The sequence below is a fragment of the Cherax quadricarinatus genome, chromosome 98 (assembly GCF_038502225.1).
Source record: "Cherax quadricarinatus isolate ZL_2023a chromosome 98, ASM3850222v1, whole genome shotgun sequence".
Lineage (NCBI taxonomy): Eukaryota > Metazoa > Arthropoda > Malacostraca > Decapoda > Parastacidae > Cherax > Cherax quadricarinatus.
The window spans coordinates 7,191,086-7,207,637 of record NC_091389.1 but is presented as its reverse complement, the minus strand read 5'-3'; the positions used below and the strand labels follow the sequence as shown (position 1 = coordinate 7,207,637).

The 16,552-nt window shown below is 40.3% G+C and overlaps 1 protein-coding gene across 9 annotated transcripts in view; it reads right to left on the bottom strand.

Annotated features, from left to right (window-relative positions):
• Positions 1-16,552, bottom strand: part of LOC128702545 (microtubule-associated protein futsch) — a 170,259-nt gene that overhangs the window by 87,712 nt on the left and 65,995 nt on the right. For all 9 annotated transcript variants that reach the window (XM_070105282.1, XM_070105281.1, XM_070105278.1 and 6 more), the window contains one exon: positions 12,509-13,212. In XM_070105282.1, the coding sequence (XP_069961383.1) occupies positions 12,509-13,212 (704 nt within the window). The remainder of the gene's footprint in view (positions 1-12,508; positions 13,213-16,552) is intronic.

Genomic DNA, 16,552 nt, shown 5'->3' with positions numbered 1-16,552 from the left:
TGCGGTATTTCTAGTTTGCAATATTGGTTTTATCTTATCTTTGACTACACTTGTTTCCCTACTACGGCTCCTGTCCCCTATGAGGTCATTTATATGTATTCCTTCCTGCGTATAATTCCCGACTACCTGGACAAAATCTCCAGCTTCACCATTACTGTCTCCCAGGACAGCACCTCCAGCTTCACCATTACTGTCACCCAGGACAGCATCTCCAGCGTCACCATTACTGTCTCCCAGGACAGCACCTCCAGCTTCACCATTACTGTCTCCCAGGACAGCACTTACTGTCTCCCAGGACAGCACCTCCAGCTTCACCATTACTGTCTACCAGGACAGCACTCAGCCCCACATTTACTGACTACCAGGACTTCACCTCCAGCCTTACAGTTTCTGACTACATGGCCAGTATCAAGGGCAGTACCATTCAGCCCAGACTTTTTATGTTCCCATCTGTTGTAGAAAGCTTCCAGGTTGTCTATGAAAGCAGCTTTGATGTTGTCCTCTTTTAATACCCTTGTGATTTTAGTCCACAGATTTATCTCATTTGGGCATACCCAAAAACACTTCCCTGTTTTAATACTGCTTGTAGCTAGTTCTTGGATATCTGCACAAGGGGCGTGACACCAATTTCCACAAAAATGACAATTTATCCATGTGGAAGCCCGTTTGTTTGATTGACCGCAGACTACACAGAGCTTCATAATGATTTGAATGGTTGATTTACTGTAATTCCACTAGCAACCTCTTGAATATTCTATTAATAACCTCCTTAAATGAAGCTCTAGCTATTTGTATTTCTATTTCTAACTGTACTTGTATATTGGACAGCTTACCGTGCACGTTCCTGATTTATATTTATTGTTTGTGTTTATAAGGGCGCCTACAACCCCATCCGTTTACAGTCTGCTTTATTGTCCAACGAATCCGTTTGAAACCAGTCAAGGGTTCGGACCAGTCAAGGGTTCGGACCAGTCGATCTGATCTGATCAGTGGGTCACTTATTTAAAACATACTGGTCGGTGATTTGGGCTAACACATGAAGGATCTACTGGAAATTATCTATCTGAGTAATATGTGATTTGATTGATACAAAAGTATAACTTGCGTGTTGAAGAAACTGGTGATTTCTGGCAGCTCCTACAGTGACGAACGGTCGTTCCTCAACCCTTGTTTATCAATCGCTGTATCTAGCTTTTTTTTTTTTTTTTTTTTTTTCGTCTCCACCACAATAAATGCTATATTATCACTATAGTTGACTGGTGGAAATTTTGGAGGAAGGACGCTTTTTCTGTAGTAATAATTGCTTCTCGTTGTGTATATTGCGACCGCTGGTAACTACAGGTTACATGAAATTCACAGTAACGTCTGGTATTTCAAGAAAAAAGAAAATAATTAAAGTCACTCCACTCCACTAAGTACCATTATAATACTGGTTAGTTGCTACTACAACACTGTATTCTGCTATTCACTGGTATCACTAGATTATATGCGAGTACACTAGCAGGCCAGGAAGATTATTAAAACAGCTGACCTGTGGTAAGTTTCTGGCGACTTCTGGCACCAGCCTCTATAGGCTTATCACTTCATTTACAAATTCACCTGTTTTCAAATGACACTTTAGCCTTTATCATCTATATACTAGGGAGCCACTGTAGTATACACTATACACTATGTATACATAAGAACATAAGAACATAAGAAAGGAGGAACACTGCAGGAGGCCTGCTGGCCCATACTAGGCAGGTCCTTTACAATTCATCCCACTAACAAAACATTTGCCCAACCCAATTTTCAATGCCACCCAAGAAATAAGCTCTGATGTGAAAGTCCCACTCAAATCCAACCCCTCCCACTCATGTACTTATCCAACCAAGATTTGAAACTACCCAAAGTCCCAGCCTCAATAACCCAACTAGGTAGACTGTTCCACTCATCAACTACCCTATTTCCAAACCAATACTTTCCTATGTCCTTTCTAAATCTAAACTTATCTAATTTAAATCCATTACTGCAGGTTCTCTCTTGGAGAGACATCCTCAAGACCTTATTAATATCCCCTTTATTAATACCTATCTTCCACTTATACACTTCGATCAGGTCTCCCCTCATTCTTCGTCTAACAAGTGAATGTAACTTAAGAGTCTTCAATCTTTCTTCATAAGGAAGATTTCTAATGCTATGTATTAATTTAGTCATCCTACGCTGAATGTTTTCTAACGAATTTATGTCCATTTTGTAATACGGAGACCAGAACTGAGCTGCATAATCTAGGTGAGGCCTTACTAATGATGTATAAAGCTGCAGTATGACCTCTGGACTTCTGTTGCTTACACTTCTTGATATAAATCCCAGTAATCTATTTGCCTTATTACGTACGCTTAGGCATTGCTGTCTTGGTTTAAGGTTGCTGCTTACCATAACCCCCAAGTCCTTTTCGCAATCTGTATGGCTAAGTTCTACATTATTTAACTTATAAGTACTAGGGTTATGGGCACTCCCAAGCTTCAGAACCTGGCATTTATCTACATTGAACTGCATCTGCCACTTTTCTGACCAAGAATAGAGTTTGTTTAAATCCTCCTGAAGTTCCATAACATCTACGTTTGAATCAATTATCCTACCTATCTTTGTGTCATCGGCGAATTTGCTCATATCACTAGTAATTCCCTCATCAAGATCATTGATATATATTATAAACAACAACGGGCCCAAGACTGATCCCTGTGGAACGCCACTTGTTACAGATCCCCACTCGGATTTAACCCCATTTATGGACACTCTCTGCTTCCTGTCTGTGAGCCATGACTCGATCCACGAGAGCACTTTTCCCCCAATGCCATGAGCTGCCACTTTCTTTAACAGTCTATGGTGTGGAACTCTATCAAAAGCCTTACTAAAATCTAAGTAAATAATATCAAATTCTTTATTGTGGTCAACAGCCTCAAAAGCTTTACTGAAGAAAGTTAATAAATTAGTTAGACAAGACCGGCCTCTTGTGAATCCATGCTGAGTATCATTAATCAAGCTATGCTTATCGAGATGGCTTCTTATAATCTCAGCTATAACTGACTCTAGTAATTTGCCTACAATTGAGGTCAGGCTTATTGGGCGGTAATTTGACGGTAACGACTTGTCCCCTGTTTTAAAAATAGGAGTTACATTAGCCATCTTCCACATATCAGACACTACACCTGTTTGAAGAGATAAATTAAAAATATTAGTTAATGGTTCACCGAGTTCCATTTTGCATTCCTTAAGAACCCTTGAAAAAACTTCATCAGGACCCGGCGACTTATTTTGCTTCAGTCTGTCTATCTGCTTCACAACCATCTCACTAGTGACTGTGATGTTACATAATTTATCTTCTTCTAGCCCACTGTAAAAATTAATTACTGGAATATTGTTAGTGTCTTCCTGTGTAAAAACTGAGAGAAAATAATTATTTAAAATCAAGCACATTTCATTCTCTTTGTCAGTAAGGTGCCCATAGTTATTTTTAAGGGGACCTATCTTATCTCTAACTTTTGTTCTATAGATCTGGAAAAAACTTTTTGGGTTAGTTTTAGAATCCCTAGCAACTTTAATTTCACAGTCCCTTTTAGCTTTTCTTATCCCCTTTTTAATGTCCCTCTTAATGTCAATATACTGATTCATAAGATGACCCTCACCTCTTTTGATACGCCTATAAATTCCTTTCTTATGCCCTAGTAGATATTTCAGCCTATTATTCATCCATTTTGGGTCATTTCTATTTGATCTAATTTCTTTATATGGGATAAACGCTCTTTGAGCAGCATGTATAGTGTTCAGAAAACTGTCATATTGATAGCTCTCTTCGTTACCCCAGTCAACAGATGATAAGTGTTCTTTAAGCCCATCGTAATCTGCTAAGCTAAAATCTGCGACTGTTACTGAGTTATCGCTACTATCGTACTTCCATTCAATGCTAAATGTAATTGATTTGTGGTCGCTAGCACCCAGTTCCTCTGAAATTTCTAAATTATTAACAAGGGATTCATTGTTTGCCATAACTAAGTCAAGCAGGTTATTTCCCCTTGTAGGTTCTGTCACAAACTGCTTCAAAAAACAATCCTGAAATACTTCTAAGAAGTCGTATGATTCTAAATTCCCAGTCAAGAAATTCCAATCAACATGACTAAAGTTAAAGTCTCCTAGAATTACCACATTATCGTGCCCCGCGGCCCTAACAATTTCCTCCCATAGCAGTTTCCCCCGGTCCCTATCTAAGCTTGGGGGACGGTATATCACTCCCAAAATCAGTTTTTCATGCCCCTCTGAAAATTCTATCCAAACAGACTCTGTATGTGTTACTTCAGACTTAATACCCATTTTTATGCAACAGTTCAAGCGATCTCGGACATACAATGCCACCCCACCCCCCTCCCAATACTTCTATCTTCTTGGAACAATTTAAAACCCTGAATATGACATTCTGCAGGCATGTCCCGACTTTTTGAATTAAACCACGTCTCAGTTAAGGCAAATACATCAATGTTACCTACACTAGCAACTAATCTCAACTCGTCCATCTTATTTCTAGCACTACGGCAATTAGCATAATAAACATTGAAAGACTCTCCTTTCTCTTTACCCTTCCTGCTCAATTCTATTTTTCTACTAAACCTATTACTGTCCTTATCACCCAAGGTCCCTGGCTTTTCAATATCTATCTCGTTCTTATTATTACTAGTTCCCCTAGAACTCGTAATATTACTACACTGGAACTTCACTGTTTTCCTGCCAAAACCCATACCACTAACTATTCCTAGTTTAAAGTCCTAACTGCTCCCTCCACTGCAGTTGCCAGTGCTCCCACCCCACACCTAGATAAGTGAACCCCATCCCTAGCATACATGTCATTTCTGCCATAGAAGAGGTCCCAGTTGTCAATGAATGTTACCGCATTTTCCTTACAGTATTTGTCCAGCCAGCAATTGACACCAATAGCTATCAGTGTTATCAGTGTATCAATGTTATCAGTGTATTTATGTAAGTGCGTTTGTACGTGTATGTTTGGGGGTCTGAAATGGACTAATCTAATTCACAATATTCCTTATGGGAACAAATTCGGTCAGTACTGGCACCTGAGCATACTTCTGGAATGAAATAATAGCGTAAGCCGGGGGTCCACTGTATAGACGTTTTTACAACATTTGAAAGTATGTAAAAAAGTAGACCTTGTTTTTGTTTTCTTACATTTAAAAATGTGTAAAAAAACTTTGATCTATTTTTTTCATTATATTTGAAAATACTGTATGTAAAAAAAACGTAGATCTACTTTTGTAGTACTACACATGTGAACGTAGATCTGCTTGGACCGTTTACTGGTTAACGACTAATTCGCTTACCGACTTACTCTTAGGAACAGAACTCCATCATCAAATGAGGAATACCTGTTTCTTAAAAGTTGACATTTTAAAGTATGGCAGCTGATAAATGGCAAAAATATATATACACACACACGAGCCTGGCGGCTCAGAGAGTAGTAAGACTCTCGAAACACGTCAAAGGTATATCAAAGGTACACAGCAGGAGACATTTATTCAGTGTTAAATCTCTCTCTTACAAAACAATTCTATATAGAGTACTGTAGTCGCCCTTGTATCCATATACAGTGGACCCCCGCATAACGATTACCTCCGAATGCGACCAATTATGTAAGTGTATTTATGTAAGTGCGTTTGTACGTGTATGTTTGGGGGTCCGAAATGGACTAATCTACTTCACAATATTCCTTATGGGAACAAATTCGGTCAGTACTGGCACCTGAACATACTTCTGGAGTGAAAAAATATTGTTAACCGGCGGCCCACTGTATATGTAGTTTTTTTTTTTACATGAATACCTACGATAAAGATTAACTGATAAATTATGCACAATAAGTCGAGAATTAGCACTTTTTCACTGGTGGAAAGCACTTCATGGCGTTTTTAGGATTTGAACAAACTTTTGTGCTATGGTGTCTTTATTATGCAAAATTATAAGTTGTTTTCAGGCCACAAAGCTAACAGAGGGAAAATTCTTAGGAATCCACCTTGATAATAGACTCAAATTTCATACACATATACAACAAATTTCTAAGAAAATTTCCAAGACTGTAGGCATACTATCGAAGATACGGTACTATGTTCCACAGTCAGCCCTCCTGGCCCTATATCACTCTCTTATTTACCCCTATCTCACCTATGGAATTTGTGCATGGGGCTCAACAACAATTAACCATCTCAGACCACTAATTACCCAACAAAAGGCTGCAGTTAGAATGATAACAAATTCTCACTACAGGCAGCACACTCCACCAATATTCAATACACTAAACCTACTCACCATACAAAACATCCATACTTATTACTGCACCTATTACATACATAGAACACTTAACTCTGATATTAACCTTCCCCTCAAACATCTCCTTGCCAACCTCAACAGAACACATGACCATAACACAAGGCACAGATCACTCTTTGATGTTCCTCGTGTCCATCTCACACTATGCAAAAACTCAATGCACATAAAAGGCCCTAAAATCTGGAATTCATTACCTGTAAATATAAAAGAAACACTACCTGTTTATAAATTCAAGTCTCTTCTCAAAGATCACTTACTCACCCAAAACCAAATAAATACTGAATAACTGAACCATATAAATTGTATATCTTAAATGTTTCTCACAATTATATCACATAAATGTTAAAGAGAGTGGTGAAGCAATGTAAAAAGAGAGCAAATGAGAGAGTGGGTGAGATGTTATCAACAAATTTTGTTGAAAATAAGAAAAAGTTTTGGAGTGAGATTAACAAGTTAAGAAAGCCTAGAGAACAAATGGATTTGTCAGTTAAAAATAGGAGAGGAGAGTTATTAAATGGAGAGTTAGAGGTATTGGGAAGATGGAAGGAATATTTTGAGGAATTGTTAAATGTTGATGAAGATAGGGAAGCTGTGATTTCGTGTATAGGGCAAGGAGGAATAACATCTTGTAGGAGTGAGGAAGAGCCAGTTGTGAGTGTGGGGGAAGTTCGTGAGGCAGTAGGTAAAATGAAAGGGGGTAAGGCAGCCGGGATTGATGGGATAAAGATAGAAATGTTAAAAGCAGGTGGGGATATAGTTTTGGAGTGGTTGGTGCAATTATTTAATAAATGTATGGAAGAGGGTAAGGTACCTAGGGATTGGCAGAGAGCATGCATAGTTCCTTTGTATAAAGGCAAAGGGGATAAAAGAGAGTGCAAAAATTATAGGGGGATAAGTCTGTTGAGTGTACCTGGTAAAGTGTATGGTAGAGTTATAATTGAAAGAATTAAGAGTAAGACGGAGAATAGGATAGCAGATGAACAAGGAGGCTTTAGGAAAGGTAGGGGGTGTGTGGACCAGGTGTTTACAGTGAAACATATAAGTGAACAGTATTTAGATAAGGCTAAAGAGGTCTTTGTGGCATTTATGGATTTGGAAAAGGCGTATGACAGGGTGGATAGGGGGGCAATGTGGCAGATGTTGCAAGTGTATGGTGTAGGAGGTAGGTTACTGAAAGCAGTGAAGAGTTTTTACGAGGATAGTGAGGCTCAAGTTAGAGTATGTAGGAAAGAGGGAAATTTTTTCCCAGTAAAAGTAGGCCTTAGACAAGGATGTGTGATGTCACCGTGGTTGTTTAATATATTTATAGATGGGGTTGTAAGAGAAGTAAATGCGAGGGTTTTGGCAAGAGGCGTGGAGTTAAAAGATAAAGAATCACACACAAAGTGGGAGTTGTCACAGCTGCTCTTTGCTGATGACACTGTGCTCTTGGGAGATTCTGAAGAGAAGTTGCAGAGATTGGTGGATGAATTTGGTAGGGTGTGCAAAAGAAGAAAATTAAAGGTGAATACAGGAAAGAGTAAGGTTATGAGGATAACAAAAAGATTAGGTGATGAAAGATTGAATATCAGATTGGAGGGAGAGAGTATGGAGGAGGTGAACGTATTCAGATATTTGGGAGTGGACGTGTCAGCGGATGGGTCTATGAAAGATGAGGTGAATCATAGAATTGATGAGGGAAAAAGAGTGAGTGGTGCACTTAGGAGTCTGTGGAAACAAAGAACTTTGTCCTTGGAGGCAAAGAGAGGAATGTATGAGAGTATAGTTTTACCAACGCTCTTATATGGGTGTGAAGCGTGGGTGATGAATGTTGCAGCGAGGAGAAGGCTGGAGGCAGTGGAGATGTCATGTCTGAGGGCAATGTGTGGTGTGAATATAATGCAGAGAATTCGTAGTTTGGAAGTTAGGAGGAGGTGCGGGATTACCAAAACTGTTGTCCAGAGGGCTGAGGAAGGGTTGTTGAGGTGGTTCGGACATGTAGAGAGAATGGAGCGAAACAGAATGACTTCAAGAGTGTATCAGTCTGTAGTGGAAGGAAGGCGGGGTAGGGGTCGGCCTAGGAAGGGTTGGAGGGAGGGGGTAAAGGAGGTTTTGTGTGCGAGGGGCTTGGACTTCCAGCAGGCATGCGTGAGCGTGTTTGATAGGAGTGAATGGAGACAAATGGTTTTTAATACTTGACGTGCTGTTGGAGTGTGAGCAAAGTAACATTTATGAAGGGATTCAGGGAAACCGGCAGGCCGGACTTGAGTCCTGGAGATGGGAAGTACAGTGCCTGCACTCTGAAGGAGGGGTGTTAATGTTGCAGTTTAAAAACTGTAGTGTAAAGCACCCTTCTGGCAAGACAGTGATGGAGTGAATGATGGTGAAAGTTTTTCTTTTTCGGGCCACCCTGCCTTGGTGGGAATCGGCCGGTGTGATAATAAAAATGTTAAACCTAAAACCCAATCTAACTTTATTATTTTTTAAATACACTACCTAACAGAATACTCCATTCTACTGAATGTACAACAATGCATGCAACCATATGACCTGTCTTTGTAATACTCAATTGTGCTTTATAGTAATCTGTTTACAATAATGTTTTATCACTGATTTTATCATTGCTTAGTTAATCTTAAGTTAATTTTAAGCCAGCCCGTAATGCTATGCATAGTATAAGTGGCTTTGGCATGCTGCTCTTATCTGTATTTTTTTGTACCTCTGTATGTGTGTGCTCACGGTAAACCATGGATAACTGAAACAACAGAAACAAAATCTGCAGATATGGGGCTTCTACTGTACAGCTAGGTCTCAAATGAATCCCGTGGAGTGGTGACATTATATGAATTTCCACTGCAGTACGTGTATTTGAATTATACCGTATTTTCCAGCATATAAGGCGCACTTAATTCCCAAAGTCTTGGAAAATCAACCTGTACCTAATGTGCTCAAGGTCAGTGTCGTAAAGTAAAAGGACACAAGTGCAACTAATGTGACATTTTATTGTGGCAACGTTTCGCTCTCCAGGAGCTTTGTCAAGCTTGACAAAGCTCCTGGAGAGCGAAATATTGCCACAATGAAATGTCACATTAGTTGCACTTGTGTCCTATTACAGTGGACCCCCGGTTAACGATATTTTTTCACTCCAGAAGTATGTTCAGGTGCCAGTACTGACCGAATTTGTTCCCATAAGAAATATTGTGAAGTAGATTAGTCCATTTCAGACCCCCAAATATACACGTACAAACGCACTTACATAAATACACTTACATAATTGGTCGCATTCGGAGGTAATCGTTATGCGGGGGTCCACTGTACTTTGCATATTGTCGGTAATTTTACCAACTTTATTACAAGGTCAGTGTCAATGGTAAGCTTTGGGTTACATTTCAACAGTTATTTACTAACATTACAACTTCTTGGAAACATCCAGCAATCCTAAGAGCGTAATAATATTATTTTTATTTTTTATTAGCACACTGGCCAATTCCCACCAAGGCAGGGTGACCCAAAAAAGAAAAACTTTCACCATCATTCACTCCATCGCTGTAATAAACAAATCAGCTTCAATGGTTGTAAATAATCATGAAGTATCAGAGTCATGAGTCCTTGTCTGGCAAACCACTCGTTGAAGTAAGACAGATCTCCGTAAATGTGTTTAACTTACAGTGGAAGATTTGTTTCATTGAGAGGGGCATGGAGTAGCATTCAACATGGTACAGCCTTTCCTCACTTAATGACGGATTTCCATTCCTAGTACCACGTCAGTAAATGAATTTGTCGCTAAGTGAGGAGCATGAAAGTGAGTTTGTGTCAACCATCTTTGATATTGTTTTAATGTCACCTTTGCCCCATTTCTAACAGTTTTAGTATATTTTTAAATGTTTATACAGTAGTGTACTGTATATTGTAATAAACAGACTAGAGGAAATCAGCTCTAATATACATTATTTAGGTATGCACGCTGGTCAGAAAGGCCGTCGTAAGTCTGTGTTGTCAGTAAATGAGTACGTCGCTAAATGAGGAGAGACTGTATGCAAATCTAAGGATAAATACGATTACTGATTTACTGACAATTAGGTGTGAGTGCAGGAAGCCCCTTAGTATGCAGAATACTCGGGGCAAACATTACAAAGAGGTTGGTGATAGGTAGTACATATTTTAAGAAAAGGGTAAATGGGTATATGAAATACAATACAGGGTATAATGGCAGTAATTTGTTGGGTTTTAGATCAGAAGAGCCAAGGCTTTGTAGCAACAAGTAAAAATACAGTGGACCCCCGCTTTACAATTAGCTCCCAATGCAACCAATTATGTAAGTGTATTTATGTAAGTGCGTTTGTACGTGTATGTTTGGGGGTCTGAAATGGACTAATCTACTTCACAATATTCCTTATGGGAACAAATTCGTTCAGTACTGGCGCCTGAACATACTTCTGGAATGAAATAATATCGTAAACCAGGGGTCCACTGTATCGTTTCTGAAGCTAAAGTGAGAGCAACTGCCAGAGGGAATGATGGTTTCTCTGCTAGTATGGGCTCGTACTATAGATTCATGAAGAGGAACGGATTAGCCATGTAGACAGAAAGTAAAAGAGGACAAAAAGTGCCCATGGAGTGAGACCAAAATTCTTGAGTTGCACCTGTATGTCATAACCTTTGATATACCGTTGATGAGTTTCAAGAATCTCTCTACTCTCAAAGCCTAGCCATGGGCCAGGCTTGTCTGGTGTTTGCCTGGTTAACCAGGCTGTTGCTGCTGGAGGCCACCACAGCATAAATGCCAGAAAAGAAACAAATTTTGAAATGGGACAGATTGCAAATATGGATGAAGTCCCAATTTAGTTTGAGGTGCCCTCTAATAAGACTGATGATAAAAGTGGAGAAAATTCTCCAATAAAGGGGGTATCTCTCAGGCCTCTGAGGGACTCAGCCCTCCTGGAAGGGGCTAGTGGACTCCTCTTTACAAACAACTTCTTTAAACCCACATGTTTGTACCACAACTCCATGGGGAAGTGGAACAGAATTCTTCCTCTGTAAGCCATGCGTGTTGTAAGAGGCGACTAAAATGGCAGGAGCAAGGGGCTAGTAACCCCTTCTCCTGTATAAATTACTAAATTTAAAAAGAGAAACTTTCGTTTTTCTTTTTGGGCCACCCTGCCTCAGTGGGATATGGTCAGTTTGTTGAAAGAAGAAGAAAAGGAGAAACGTTCATTTTTCCTTTTGGGCCACCCCGCCTTGGTGGGATACGGCCGGTGTGTTGAAAGTAAGTAAGTTTGTACCACAGCGTCACGAGGCACGCCTTCCTCTCCCTACTAGAGTTCCTGATCAACTACACAACAAGGTTAAATGAGAGTAATTACTCTTTCTCCATAGTAGGAAAATTAAGGGAAAACCTGTGCCTCACTTTATTTACAGGTTGGGACTATTAGGAATTCCAGTAGTCCTGGTTCTCCAGGACTTGAGTCCTGGAGATGGGAAGTACAGTGCCTGCACTCTGAAGGAGGGGTGTTAATGTTGCAGTTTAAAAACTGTAGTGTAAAGCACCCTTCTGGCAAGACAGTGATAGAGTGAATGATGGTAAAAGTTTTTCTTTTTCGGGCCACCCTGCCTTGGTGGGAATCGGCCAGTGTGATAATAAAAAAAAAAAAAAAACCTTGAACAAAAAGTATTTGAGGTGGTCAGTCCCTCAGCCTGGACAATTGTTCAGCTCCATGGAGCTGAACTTTTCATAAGAAAAAATGACAGTATATAGAGAAGTTTTATAAGAGAGATGACTGTACCTGGCAGTCTCATGCAAGTGAAACCAGTACAAATGAAGGTTGCCTGTCATGTGTATGTTCTTAGGGGAAAGTGAGCAATTACAGCTGTCATCCACCACACAATAGACAGCTGTCATGTACCATACAATAGACAGCTGTCATCCACCATACAATAGACAGCTGTCATCTACCATACAATAGATAGCTGTCATCCACCATACAACAGACAGCTGTCATTGCCAACCAACTGAGAACCTCCCTTAACTTGACCATCTACCAGAGATGTATGCCCATCCCACCATCCCCCATACAGGTTTACCGCTTTCCATAAACATAATACCCAAATGGGAGAGAACAGAGCCTTGAACATCGGCTGGAAATTCAAAAATAACACTTACTCATCTGCCGATTCCGGAGGCGATATCTGGGGTCGTTCTTCAGTCGGCCTTCGTATGGATGATGTCACTATAACCTGTAGCGGTCGTTCATTCTCTTTCTTTATAAAGTTGCTGTGAACCACAGTTTCTGTCTGCTGTTTGGTTATGCCAGTACTGAACGCAAAGCCAGAGTTTTTAGCACTGATCGCAGAGCCCACAGCATCATTTGCACTGATCACAGAGACGGTAGCATCTTTTTCTGTGATTAAAGGTCTGACAACATCCCTTGTACTGATCGCAGAGCTCACAGCATCATTTGCACTGATTATAGAGCTCAGAGCATCATTTGAACTGACCACAGAGCTCACAGCATCATTTGCACTGATTATAGAGCTCAGAGCATCATTTGAACTGACCACAGAGCTCACAGCATCATTTGCACTGATTATAGAGCTCAGAGCATCATTTGGACTAATCACAGAGTCCACAGCATCATTTGTACTGATCACAGAGCCCACAGCATCATTTGCACAGATTACAGAGCGCACAGTATCACTTGCACTGATCACAGAGCCAGCAGCATCACTGCCAGTAATAACAGAGTCCAATGCTTCATGATTTGCAATCACAGAGCCCATGACTTGAGTGCCTAGAGTCACGAAGTCCATAACGGTAATGTTTCTGACCCCAGACCCCAAAACATCGTTTGCTCTAATAATCCAGTTCTGAAAAGAAAAAAGATTTATTGAATATTTTTCAAACCTTTACAACATTTTGGCATTCATCAGTAATCATAAATACAGGAGGGCCCCACTTTACAGCGCTTGGATTTAGTGTTTCACTAATACATCGGTTTAAAATTATTCTAACTTCCTACAATATATTCACTATAAGCTAAGTAAAAAAATATTTTATTTTTATTTTTATTATCACACTGGCCGATTCCCACCAAGGCAGGGTGACCCGAAAAAGAAAAACTTTCACCATCATTCACTCCATCACTGTCTTGCCAGAAGGGTGCTTTACACTACAGTTTTTAAACTGCAACATTAACACCCCTCCTTCAGAGTGCAGGCACTGTACTTCCCATCTCCAGGACTCAAGTCCGGCCTGCCGGTTTCCCTGAATCCCTTCATAAATGTTACTTTGCTCACACTCCAACAGCACGTCAAGTATTAAAAACCATTTGTCTCCATTCACTCCTATCAAACACGCTCATGCATACCTCCTGGAAGTCCAAGCCCCTCGCACACAAAACCTCCTTTACCCCCTCCCTCCAACCTTTCCTAGGCCGACCCCTACCCCACCTTCCTTCCACTACAGACTGATACACTCTTGAAGTCATTCTGTTTCGCTCCATTCTCTCTACATGTCCGAACCACCTCAACAACCCTTCCTCAGCCCTCTGGACAACAGTTTTGGTAATCCCGCACCTCCTCCTAACTTCCAAACTACGAATTCTCTGCATTATATTCACACCACACATTGCCCTCAGACATGACATCTCCACTGCCTCCAGCCTTCTCCTCGCTGCAACATTCATCACCCACGCTTCACACCCATATAAGAGCGTTGGTAAAACTATACTCTCATACATTCCCCTCTTTGCCTCCAAGGACAAAGTTCTTTGTCTCCACAGACTCCTAAGTGCACCACTCACTCTTTTTCCCTCATCAATTCTATGATTCACCTCATCTTTCATAGACCCATCCGCTGACACGTCCACTCCCAAATATCTGAATACGTTCACCTCCTCCATACTCTCTCCCTCCAATCTGATATTCAATCTTTCATCACCTAATCTTTTTGTTATCCTCATAACCTTACTCTTTCCTGTATTCACCTTTAATTTTCTTCTTTTGCACACCCTACCAAATTCATCCACCAATCTCTGCAACTTCTCTTCAGAATCTCCCAAGAGCACAGTGTCATCAGCAAAGAGCAGCTGTGACAACTCCCACTTTGTGTGTGATTCTTTATCTTTTAACTCCACGCCTCTTGCCAAGACCCTCGCATTTACTTCTCTTACAACCCCATCTATAAATATATTAAACAACCACGGTGACATCACACATCCTTGTCTAAGGCCTACTTTTACTGGGAAAAAATTTCCCTCTTTCCTACATACTCTAACTTGAGCCTCACTATCCTCGTAAAAACTCTTCACTGCTTTCAGTAACCTACCTACTACACCATACACTTGCAACATCTGCCACATTGCCCCCCTATCCACCCTGTCATACGCCTTTTCCAAATCCATAAATGCCACAAAGACCTCTTTAGCCTTATCTAAATACTGTTCACTTATATGTTTCACTGTAAACACCTGGTCCACACACCCCCTACCTTTCCTAAAGCCTCCTTGTTCATCTGCTATCCTATTCTCCGTCTTACTCTTAATTCTTTCAATTATAACTCTACCATACACTTTACCAGGTACACTCAACAGACTTATCCCCCTATAATTTTTGCACTCTCTTTTATCCCCTTTGCCTTTATACAAAGGAACTATGCATGCTCTCTGCCAATCCCTAGGTACCTTACCCTCTTCCATACATTTATTAAATAATTGCACCAACCACTCCAAAACTATATCCCCACCTGCTTTTAACATTTCTATCTTTATCCCATCAATCCCGGCTGCCTTACCCCCTTTCATTTTGCCTACTGCCTCACGAACTTCCCCCACACTCACAACTGGCTCTTCCTCACTCCTACAAGATGTTATTCCTCCTTGACCTATACACGAAATCACAGCTTCCCTATCTTCATCAACATTTAACAATTCTTCAAAATATTCCCTCCATCTTCCCAATACCTCTAACTCTCCATTTAATAACTCTCCTCTCCTATTTTTAACTGACAAATCCATTTGTTCTCTAGGCTTTCTTAACTTGTTAATCTCACTCCAAAACTTTTTCTTATTTTCAACAAAATTTGTTGATAACATCTCACCCACTCTCTCATTTGCTCTCTTTTTACATTGCTTCACCACTCTCTTAACCTCTCTCTTTTTCTCCATATACTCTTCCCTCCTTGCATCACTTCTACTTTGTAAAAACTTCTCATATGCTAACTTTTTCTCCCTTACTACTCTCTTTACATCATCATTCCACCAATCGCTCCTCTTCCCTCCCGCACCCACTTTCCTGTAACCACAAACTTCTGCTGAACACTCTAACACTACATTTTTAATCCTACCCCATACCTCTTCGACCCCATTGCCTATGCTCTCATTAGCCCATCTATCCTCCAATAGCTGTTTGTATCTTACCCTAACTGCCTCCTCTTTTAGTTTATAAACCTTCACCTCTCTCTTCCCTGATGCTTCTATTCTCCTTGTATCCCATCTACCTTTTACTCTCAGTGTAGCTACAACTAGAAAGTGATCTGATATATCTGTGGCCCCTCTATAAACATGTACATCCTGAAGTCTACTCAGCAGTCTTTTATCTACCAATACATAATCCAACAAACTACTGTCATTTCGCCCTACATCATATCTTGTATACTTATTTATCCTCTTTTTCTTAAAATATGTATTACCTATAACTAAACCCCTTTCTACACAAAGTTCAATCAAAGGGCTCCCATTATCATTTACACCTGGCACCCCAAACTTACCTACCACACCCTCTCTAAAAGTTTCTCCTACTTTAGCATTCAGGTCCCCTACCACAATTACTCTCTCACTTGGTTCAAAGGCTCCTATACATTCACTTAACATCTCCCAAAATCTCTCTCTCTCCTCTGCATTCCTCTCTTCTCCAGGTGCATACACGCTTATTATGACCCACTTCTCGCATCCAACCTTTACTTTAATCCACATAATTCTTGAATTTACACATTCATATTCTCTTTTCTCCTTCCATAACTGATCATTTAACATTACTGCTACCCCTTCCTTTGCTCTAACTCTCTCAGATACTCCAGATTTAATCCCATTTATTTCCCCCCACTGAAACTCTCCTACCCCCTTCAGCTTTGTTTCGCTTAGAGCCAGGACATCCAACTTCTTTTCATTCATAACATCAGCAATCATCTGTTTCTTGTCATCCGCACTAC